The sequence below is a fragment of the Rhinoderma darwinii genome, chromosome 5 (assembly GCF_050947455.1).
Source record: "Rhinoderma darwinii isolate aRhiDar2 chromosome 5, aRhiDar2.hap1, whole genome shotgun sequence".
Classification (NCBI taxonomy): Eukaryota; Metazoa; Chordata; class Amphibia; order Anura; family Rhinodermatidae; genus Rhinoderma; species Rhinoderma darwinii.
The window spans coordinates 187,254,867-187,266,532 of record NC_134691.1 but is presented as its reverse complement, the minus strand read 5'-3'; the positions used below and the strand labels follow the sequence as shown (position 1 = coordinate 187,266,532).

The window sequence follows — 11,666 nt, the reverse complement described above, 5'->3', positions numbered from 1 at the left end:
TTGGACGCGGAGACCGCGTCGGAAAACGTGCCAAAAAAACGGCCAAAATGCCTCCCATTGATTTCAATGGGAGGCGGAGGCATTTTTTTTCTGCGTGCGGGTAAAAGAAGGGACATGCCCTATCTTCGGGCGTTTACGCCTCTGACCTCATATTGGCATATTTCGCTGCGTTTTTTGCCCACAGTGCTCAATGGCCGTGGGCAAAAAACACAGCAAAAATCGGAAACTGAATTTTGAGGCAGATTTTCCACCTGCAAAAACTCTGTGTGAACCCAGCTTAAGAGAGTTATCACTTTGCGACTGATGCACAATAGAACCATTTGAATGACAAATTCAGCTCTGCTGCATCTGAATGTCTTATGTTATATCTTTTGTACGCTTATAAAATGTAAAACTAATACTTGGCGCCTGAGAAAAATTATACACTCTGGGGGTTGCAGGAAAAAAAATTAAACCTTTATCTGACCATTATTTAGATTAGTGGTAAATAAATATAATGGGGCAGATTTACTACTGTGTTTGGGTCTAGAATGTGTAAAAAAAAATGTGCCAACTTTGGTTCAAATTGGCACAATTTTGATGTTTGCACCTCATTAGACTCCTTTTAAAAGTGTCTCAAAAAGGGTGCGTGGCTTAGCTGGAAAGGGGAGTGGCCTAAATGCCCCATAATTGCACAAAAGTCTGTTGCAAAATAAGCCAAATTAAAGATTGTATAAGGAAGAGACAAATGTCTTAACATGTCTAGCAAGATTCACCAACATGATCATGTAGCGTGCACCACTTTGATCAATTTGGCGCATTTTGTGCCTTCCTTGTCTAAGTTTACACTGTCTAACTATAAGACAGCATTAGTAAATGTGGGCCAATAAGGGAGATTTATCAAACTGGTGCAAGGCAAAAGACAAACAATTCCCTATAGAAACCAGTCAGATCACTGCTTTTATTTTGCATAGGGCCCCTGAATAATTAGGCTAGATATCTGATTGGTTGCTATGGTTAATTGCTCCAATTTTCGCATGCACTCGTTTTGGTAAATCTTCTAAATCGAGTATTGCAAACATAACATAATATTCATATTGACAGTAATAACAAAACTATTCAGTGTACAGTCATATAAGCGAGATTGAATATACCAATGATCCGATACCATTCTATATAACATAGCTGCCAAGGTCATCCTTATAAGTAGATATTTATTGATATGTAGATAATGTATATACAGAGGCCAATATATGCTAAAAGCACAGCTGTAGACACAACAACCTTTTCTATCAGCAGCTAACGTATTTGCGGCCTCCATTCCTGTCCAAGCAATATATTGTTATTACATAGGCATCACATTCAATTACAGTCGTTTGGCATGCAAGGCCATTATCTGACCCTAGAAAACTCTACATGCTGGAAACACATGAACCCATATCCTAAAAAAGCCCATTCCACACACTTCTCCGTCATCAAACACTCCTTACGCTTTACTTTATGGCATATTTTTTATTCTGTTCCTACCAGTATACAAGTAGTATTTGACCTTGAAGGATTTCAAGAATTTATTTTATGATTTGACCTGCCCCTGCATTTCACTATCTACTTTATAATGACAACTTTGATAATAATATGACGTTAAATTATTACTATTCTAGTAACAAATACATGTACTTTGTTGTGAAACAGAAACAGGGAAAACAGGGAAAAAAGGATGCGGGGCGGGATGAGGTCAAACATTTTCCCCATTCGTATATATGAACTTAAAGGGGTTTATGAGACTATAAAAACAAAGCTAATTTCTTCCGAAAACAGCACCTTTCCCGTCCATGGGTGTCAGGCATTGCAGCTCAGGCATATTCACTTGAATAAGGTTGAGTTCACACGTCGCAGATTTTCATTGCGGATTTTAGCCTTTGTAATGCAGGACAGGTCCTCAAGAGTGAGAGATGTTCTTTGTAGCCAATGTTCTATTCCCTATTAGGGTATCAGACTTCACAAATAGGGAATATGAAAATGGGTTTTTGAAACTGGACAACCCCTTTAAGACTGTTCACATTTGCATTTTTAGCTTTCTGTCAGAGGTTCCGGTATTTTTGATCATAAGAGTAGTGTAGTCCTATTCTTGCCGTCCAAAATACTGGAACCCCCTGACAGAACCCATAATAAGTCAATGGGATTTATTACGATTCATAGGGATCTCAAAACAGATCTGTCATACTGGTCATGGCTGAATTACGAAGTGAAGCCATGAAACTAGTGTGAACAGAACCTAATACTATGACAGTAAAACACTGCGAATGATGCTTCATTTTCATTTAATATGACTTATAACCAAATGTCTATTTATCCCAAAAAGTCTAAGAAAGTTACAATTGACAAACTGAATCCACTCTTCATCATTCTGATCCACCAGATAACTTACTTCAGATAGCAGTCCCACATCTATTATATGTATTTTCTATTAACATTTGTTTTGTGGTTTTTTTTTTAAAAGGAATATATTGAGCTCACTTTATTTTATTATTACGCAACCACACATCTGTATGTATATAATTCACACATATAATAAAATAACATTTCATTCTTAAAAAAATCCCGGTATCCAAAACATTAACATGCTATGAAAAGAGGAAATGGTTCCTTTCTGATATCCTATACCCACCACACATATAGCACCATAGCCAATATCATTTCATATCTTCATTCCTATTATTATCTAGCTAATAATAACTAATAACGAACTAATAACTAATCACATTCAGACTTTTTCTGCTGTAATGTCATATTTAATTTCCTTACATAAATTGTAGATGGAATTATAGAATTATATTATTTACTAGATATTCATTTCTAATTTAAATTAATTTAGTGCCCTCAAATTGGCTAAATTGTTTAAGCCTTGCTAAAAACATCATTAGTTAAAAATATCACAATATTCAAATTTATCCGTGTATATATAATGTATAGTATAAAGGGGAGCAATATTTGGGCAGGATTAACATTTATAAAGCACCACTGTCCTTTAAGTGCGTGAGGGCACACACCTAGTGGGACATGTTACAAATGTAACGTGAACTCTTCCTACTAAGTTCTCAGTCTATGACAGCTTGATGTCTACAAGTGGGGTCTCTTCCGCATCTAATTTTGTTTCCAGTTTCAGCAAAGGTTTTTCTGAGACAGGGCTAGGCTTCTCCTCTTCTTGGTCTGGCAAAAGTTCAACCTTATCTTCATTTTTTTTCTTCTTCTTCTTTACAGTTACGACTTCAGTATAGGTGACTTCTGAGATGGGCTCAACCAATGGACCCTCTGAGACAGAGTCATCATCTTCGTTCTCACCTTCTTGGCCTTCGGCTGTGGTGCGATGTTTTTCCTTCTTCTTTATTTTAAATGTTTCTTTATTAGGTGCTGCTTTTACTATGGACTGCTTGAATCTCTCTCCAGACTGTTTAAGTCTCTCACTAGACTGCCTTATTCTCTCTCTTCTTTCAGGAGTAACTATTCGTGTGCGCATCCTGTTTACTTTCTTTCCAAAATTTTGTTTTGTTTTCTGCATATTTTCCTTAGAAAATGCTTTTTTGATATTATCAATGCGCTGCTTGCCAGACTTTTTTAGTCGTGAGGTCCTGGTTTCTTGAACTTCATATTCCTCATCAGAAGAGAGGTCATTTGGTGGGTACATTTTATCTCTTAAGAGCCCGTCCAATGCGGATTCTTTAGCAACACTCACTTTTGTTGGGCACTCCATATCTTCCTGCAATAAAATAAGAATGTAAATGTTTAGTCAATTCCATAAGTTAATTGAACATAACAAAATAAACCATAGGAAGCATATTTTTTTTGTGTCATTTACGATCTTTGGTTGCTGCCTTTTTCTCTACCTTTTACAAAGCAATTTAACTTCACAGTGTGTGTGATTTATCCAAGATTTCCAAAATCCTTTTTTTTTTTGTAGTGCTAAATTTTATCTTAAAAAGCTCAGCTTTAAATATACTGCACAAAGCACTTTGGTGGAACTACAATTTAAACGTATGTAATTTCACACCTTAGAAGTGTTCTATAACTCCAATATATCAATTATGATTCTAAAAGGATGCAACATCCACCGAAGGCGGCACACCATATTAAATAAAATGGGTGATCCCACCTAACTCGTTTTGAAAATACATGATACAAAATGTATTTACATATCTGATAGAATGTTTTAAGCTGCACTAGGATATATACATGTGGCCCAAAAAATTATCCAATAGATACTAAGGAGACCAAAAATCCCACAGAATAGAAGCAAATATATAGAGGATGTAATTGTAATCTTGTATTAAGATAACCTGATAGTGTAAGAGTAGTGCAAAAAGGGGATAAAGTTAGAAATACACATTAAAATAAACTCAAGGGGTTTTCCGACGAGAGGCATTTATATTATATCAGTTTGAGACCGCCATACAGTATTTCAGGAGTACAGGGTTCCCATTAGCCCTTTTGTGCAGTAGTAGCCGGGGAGGTGAAGCAGGAGAGCTGGCCACGGGTCTCTTCAATATAGTCTACGAAAGTTATGGAAGCAGCCCAGGGCTGGCAGCTCTGCTGTGTCTCCTCCTAGCAGTCTGTTGCCACCAAGCCGGTCTCCCATTCTCCCTGACCCCACCCCTATCAAAAATGTATGTTTTATCCTATGGATATGCCATAAATGTCTATTGTTGGAATACCCCTTTAGCCACAACCAGAAGTGTCTAATGGTGGCTTATTCCCCTCTCCCCATTGATGAAGTCAGGAGAGGACAAGCATTCAATGGACAGTTATGTAGGTTTTAGGGCTGCCTTAAGTTTATTGTAGTTGTAATCAGGGGTGGACACAGGCAGTAGAGGGCCCTGTGCAAGAACTGTGCATGCACCCATTGCTCTTCAGTCCTTATCATTCCCTCGTGGTCCCTCTAGGAGTGGAGCAACATTATTGAAAAATAGTTCCTGCAAAGTTTGAAAAAAAGTTTACAAATTATAAGGAATAGAATAATGGAGAAGTGTCTGGAAATTGCTATATAATGGCAAAAAAAGGGAAGAATAAGGCAATCATTTTGATTAATAGTACCATCCTGATATAATAACACCCACCAGAGCAAAGTGACCTGACGGTTATTATCTCACCAACTTTAAGGTGGGCAAATAATATACAGTCCGCAAGAATAGATGCATGGCTCTGAATTAAGATGTATCAGCAGATATGGCATATTACAAGGCTTTGTGATTGAAAGAACTTTGTAAAGGAAGATTGTCATTTTCACATTGCTTGATTGTTAATATATTTTTGTTTGATTTTTATTGCAGCATGGTGCAGTGGATTGATGGTAACTTGAGCTGGGAGGCAAATGGAAGACAGTGTACAGTGGGACTAAGTATTAGATTAGTCAATAAAGTCCATCTGTCATCTGAAATATGTCCTCAATGAGTTTTAGCAATGGGTGCTAATTATGCCCATGAAACATCCTACCAATCACATATTAGCCTGTATTCAGACGAGTTGAATCCGTACTGTGTCAGACTGCATTCCATGTGTCCGTTTTTAATGTCAGTGTAGCATCAGTGATCATTAGTTTGTCACGTCTGTCAAAAAAAAAACTGACAGCTTTTTTTTCAGCGTCTCCTTGTAAACCATCAGTGAAAATCGGGCCACACTCGGATGGCGTTAGTGTGCTGATTTTTTCCCGGACTTATTAACTTGATTGGGCGAGTAGGGCATGCTGCCATTTTCTCTGCACTAACCAATGGTCCGTGTGGAAAAACGGAAATGTGAATGAGCCAATTGACTTTAACGGGTTAGTGTTAAGTCAGTGTCTACACTCCGCCAGCACATGGACATAAACAGTGCTACGCCCTTGCATCCTGCCTATCTCCCTGATCTTGGTGAGCCAGCAACTCTATCTGCTCATGGCGAGCCCTCTTGGCACAGCTGATAATGGTTCTTTGATCTCTAGTAATCTGGTAAATTTTGTTCAAGTGGAGTGCTGACATGCAAGTAAATATCGCACATTGCAATCTTGATCCCATTTTAGCTGTAAATAAAATGTATCTCTCCTGTAGCAATAAGTCAACATTTGTTTTCCAAAAACACACTGCTAGGTTAATTGGCTTTCTATAAAATTGGTTATGCAAGTACTAGGAAATATATAAAGATTTGTGCGTATTTTAACATCAGTTGTGTTTTTTGCAGAAATGCAATAAGGGGATTTTTTTTATTTTACAAATATTTAGCAATATTTAATATCTTGACCTTTTCGATATTGTGTAGCTGCCCATTAAAAGTGGTGATATTCTGTTTGGGGTATCCATGTGATATGCAGTAATATGTTCTTTTTTGTGCAGATACAATGTTAATGTCTGAAATAACAGAAACATAATCACCGACTCGATTGGTAAGGTTCGTCTTACATTGTCCGTCATGGGTCGTGTAAACGAGTGCCGATCAACGAGACAGCTTTTACAAGGAGCAATGCATGTGGACAAGCGATCGTCACTACCATCGCTTGTCCCCATACATTTCTATCATGTCGGCAGCATGTCTCCCTGTTTACATAGGGAGATGTGGTGCCGACAATGATAATATTTCTTGCAGCATAAACAATACAATCAGCTGATGAACGAGTATTTGCTCGTTCATCTGCTGATCGCTGCCCTGTTTACACAGAGCAATGATTGGGAACGAGAGTTCTGTGAACGATCATTTGCCCGGTAATTGGCCCGTGTAAAAGGCCTTTAGTTGAATCTGATGTATTATGAATACAATGGACTCACATAGGAGTCATTAGCAATTATACAGTGTATCAGATCATGTGCACAGATTTCCAGCCACTGCAGAAGTGAAGCAAAGTACCTGAATTTTTCTCTCTTCTAAATATCCATTCCCTTTCCATCGTATTGAGTAACTGAAATTGTGCTTCAATCAAAGTTTGCTCTTAGGATAAACATAAAACATAATGCAGCAGTACAGTGGCATCCAGCACTCATAGGCTATAAGGGTATCTGTTAAATGGAAACGTCATGAACTCTCATGACTTTTTTCATGACCTATCCCTAAAACAGATACCATTATAGCCTATGGTGACAGATGCCATATTTGGGCATCTATCACAGGCTCCATTTAACGTGTATGTTAGGAAGCTCCAGTGATGTAACGGTCCATATATGGACATTTATCACTGGAACTTCCTCATGCAGCAGAGGGAGTCTGGATGGCCTCCCTGCTCACACAGCACCTCTGGGATCAAGATGTACTGTGTTGCTAGTACCCTCAGTCACATATACCCACCCACATGGCGGCCCGACGGCAAGAACTTCAGACTAGCCAAAGTCATCGTCTGATTTCAAAACAGCCAGAGTGTCCGGTTGCTTTTGATCTCCACCTGGGGAAGTTACGTCACTGGAGCTTCCCTGGGGCAGCCCCAGCGATGTAACTGTTAATGTTATTTATTTTATGTCACACCAGAACTGACAAAATAGCTATCCCACTTTGGAAGGGCTGATCATGGAGGTCAAAGCAGTATTACTGCAACACGACTGTGGTTGGAGGCCTGTGACCGAAACAATGAATGAATGATACAATGCATTTGGGCTGTCTGACATGGAGGTGTTAACTCTGAGCGCTGGAAGGATTGCTGTCACAATAATCAATCTGGTGGACGGAGGCAAGGTCTTCTGGGGTCAAAGCATGTACATCAGCAATATAAAGTTCATAAAACCTAAAACTTACTGAAAATAAGCAATGTTGCAATCTATAGAGAAATGCTAATCTAATGTTTAATACATGGAACAGTTATTTTAATTGTAAGATATTTCTATTAGCTTCTACTCAGTTCCACTATATGACTTTGGTTTTAGAGTGGTTTGTCATGGGTACAGGAGAATGTACAGCTCTGGACCTCTAAAAATGTACAGTTATTACATATTAAACTAGGGCAGTATTTGCTTGGCTTAGGATACCATGGGTTCTCATCATTAGCTGATATATTTAGGTTAGTTCAGTAGAGTCTGGGGTAAAGTGGACATTTGTGATTGTTCGCCATTATAAAACCAATTTATGTAGTATGTTAAACTTGAAAAGTATCAATTGTTGGACAGCCAAGCGAATCCTATTTTTAATGTATGCTACCTAAATAATATAGACACATAGAACACACCCTGAACTTCTGTAATCTACCGGACAGGCCGGGATTTATGTCCAACCAAACTCTATTGTTCTATTATCAAGTATTCATAAGCCACAATGAAGCCTGGACTCCCACATTGAAGGGGATTTGTCACCAGACTATGCTGCCTTATATGGGGCAGCATAGTATAGGGACAGGTCCATTCTTCTATCAGTCAAAATGGCACAAATATTGTTTTGTTTCGCTAATAGGAGAAATCAAATAATAATAATTCACGAGGGGCGCCCTCTCTTCATAAATGGACTCATAACTATTATTTGCTAGCTCCTATTAGGCATATAGCACAGCATTTTTTGTGCTGTTTTGGCTAATAGGAGAGCGGACGTGTTCCCATATTATGCTGTCCTTATGTAAAGCAGCATAGCGTGATGACAGATCCACTTTAAATCCTACAATGTAAAAATTGTCATGTGTAGTATCTGATGAAGGGGCAAGTTCAGCCCTGTTTGTTACACTACAAGAAATCTAAGCGAAAACGAAACATTCTTTCTCCTGTACCTACTTTACTACTAGTATCCTTGTAGTACTTGCCCAAAGTCCTCAACCAGTGCTACATACTAGGTAGGACAGAGGAGAGATGCAGCCAAGGTTGAAGTCACACCTTTGCTAGTGCCACCATTCTATATGACCAACACTGGCAAGGTCAAAAGTAGATGGCTACATGCATGGGGCCTTATTGTTTGTGTAAGCTGGCACACTGATCACAATATAATTTCTATTTACTGTAAACCAAGTGCTAAAGTGTTTGCATCAAATTGTGTCCTGGTATTACTGCCACATTGTATATATTTTCTTTGTGGAGCAACTAGTATTTGGCATTAGTATTGCAAAAATGCGTTGCCTCAAAGTCGCATACATTTGTGCTGTCAGTGCAATTCGATACACAGTTGAATTCATGCCACATTGTTAAAGTTGTGCAATGTTGTACTTTCTCTGTAACCTCTTCTCTACCCTAAATGTTCCTATTCAAGCAGCAGGGCTACATCTGCATGGAGTTTGTATATTCTACCTGTGTATACGGGGTTTTCTCCTACACTCTAAAAACGCACAGATAAGGAATTTAGATTGTGAGCGTCCCCCCCCTTCCGAGGGACAGTAAGCAATGACAACTTCTGCACCATGTTGTGGAATATGTTGTTGCTTTATAGATTAAAAAAAAAGCCCATGAAATTATGTATGTCAGAAATGCTTTCCCATTGCTTCTAGAGAACAGCTCTGCACATACAGCATCGGATGGGGCATGCCACAAATTTTGGTACGGAATCCAACAGAAGAAAAAATGGTATGTTTCTGTATGAAATTAGAGGCATACGCAGGTACAGTAAGGCCCCTACCATTAATATGGGTACTCTATGCATGTGCAAGAGGCGGCATAAGCAAGGTTTTAGGAAGAAGAGAACTTTAATATGAGTATAAATCCATGTGACAATTCACACACAATGAATTCTGAGTCATATATAATAATAAAAAGCAAGACTTCGTTTTTTTTTTGTGGATAAAACAACACTAGGGAACTTTTGCTAACGCTTAACTTTTGAATGCTTCCTTCAGATTTTTACAGTCACTAGAACTCACACAATCTTTGTTTGTTCTATGTAAAAGAGCTCAATGTAGAAAATTGTAACAAGTCGTGGATAATTTCTAAGGTCCACATAATGTAGAGAAGAGACACACCTTCAAGTTAAATATAAGTTATATATAATCTATCACAGCCCAAAGAAGGCCATCTTCAGGACATTCTTAATTTGTGAAGTTACTATAAGCAGGTAGATCATATATTAAAATCTAAGCTAAGTCAGCCAGTTCTTACAAATTTATGTAAAAACATGTTCCGTTCAACACAAACACCAAACGACTTTACTAAAAATATATTTATTCTTTTGTTAGTACAGTGATTGCTACATCTGAATGAGAATTTCCTCTATGAGAAGTGGATTTGTACTGCACGGGCCCCTTCCAAATATGGTGAAGAATAACTGTGCAGTTTTCGTTGTCTGATCTATGTAAAGTCTCAATTGCCTCATGTTACCATTCATAGAGGCAACAAAAAAGGCAACCCGATCAGCACTGTATTCTACTCTGCCTGGTGACAAAAATGAACACACAGAATTCATGATCAGAACCTTTACCCCTACACAATGACCACAAAAACAGTCACAAGCCATTGGTGCCCAGTCATAGCAGGATGAGTGAATTCTGCAGTTATTACCTTTTTTGGGAAAGTTGCTTATAGTTCTAGATTTTATATATTTATATTTTTTACTGAGACCTAAAATATATTTTGTCATTTATGGTGAAAATGTTAAAAAAGATGCAAGACTGTAAAAAACATGTGTGGAAAATGCTCTAAAGTAAAAATATCAAGGTATGAAGTATTAATAATACACAGAAAAAGAATTAATAAACAATAAGGGAGAACCACTCTAAAATGAACACTTTTCTTTGGAAGACCAATTATAATACCCATGAAATATTAAACTTCAAACACTGGCAATTGATTTTGTTTCATTACCTGGAAAATGACAACTCTGAATTTGTTCTTCCTCAGCATCTCCTCTTGCTTGGATTCTACTTTTTGGACCTGATCACTCTGTTTATCTACCCGAGATCTTACATCTTTCACATTGGAGCTTACTTTACGGGTCTTTTCAAGTAATTTGTTAACTGTATAAGTGGTATTGCTGTGAGCCTGTGCAAGTTTTAGTAGCTCAATCTGAATTGTCTTCATGCCATTCTCCATTTCTCTGTGACGTTCCTCGATCCTTTTCTGGCTGGCTTGCACAGTCTCCACAATGGTGGCAACTTTGTCAAGAACTGTAACAATAGTTAAAGCAGATTCATGGTCTTCTTCATCTTCAGATACAACCGACAATCGGTTGAGGTTAATGCTATCAGGCGTCGATTCACGATGATCCATTTTCTCCACTTGGATGTTTGCTGGAGCTAAAGTCCACTGGTTACAGTTTAGGACTAAAGGAGCAATTCTGGCATCAGAGCAAAGGGACAGCTGCTTCAGTAGACCTTCAACATAAAATGGAAAGCTCCACCCCAGGAGGATGGGAAGAAGACATTTATAACTACTCATCGTTCAAGCACTGTGGTGAACATGCCTTATGAAATACCAAGCCACTAAAATTAGGAAGCATGCTCTGAGTAATAAATCTGTGAAAGAAAATACTGTGGGCTACTTAACTGAAATATCCAAACCATCTGTTGATGGTGAATGAACAAGATACTAGAACTGGTTAGCGTAGTGTACAAAAACACTATATTACTGCAACCTTTACACCAAGTATAGTTGTAATGTCACCCAGTAAACATATAAACACCTTAAGAATATCCAGGTCAGTGCCGAAACATATTCCTTGTTATAAAGCTGCCCAGTTATTTTAGGTAGTGCACAGACACTAAAAACATTTTGCATTCAGGGGGGAAACATTTTTTTTTTTTATTAAAGCAGCCTTTTATTTTGTAATGGTGTTCAAAT

The 11,666-nt window shown here is 38.1% G+C and overlaps 1 protein-coding gene across 1 annotated transcript; it reads right to left on the bottom strand.

Moving 5' to 3' along the window:
* Window positions 1-2,936: 2,936 nt before the first annotated feature.
* Window positions 2,937-11,605, bottom strand: CAVIN4 (caveolae associated protein 4). Its single transcript, XM_075826791.1, has 2 exons — window positions 10,692-11,605; window positions 2,937-3,736 (listed from the first exon to the last, which is right to left on the bottom strand). The coding sequence occupies exons 1-2, from the start codon at window positions 11,262-11,264 to the stop codon at window positions 3,083-3,085; spliced, it is 1,227 nt and encodes a 408-aa protein (XP_075682906.1). The 5' UTR covers window positions 11,265-11,605; the 3' UTR covers window positions 2,937-3,082.
* Window positions 11,606-11,666: the final 61 nt, after the last annotated feature.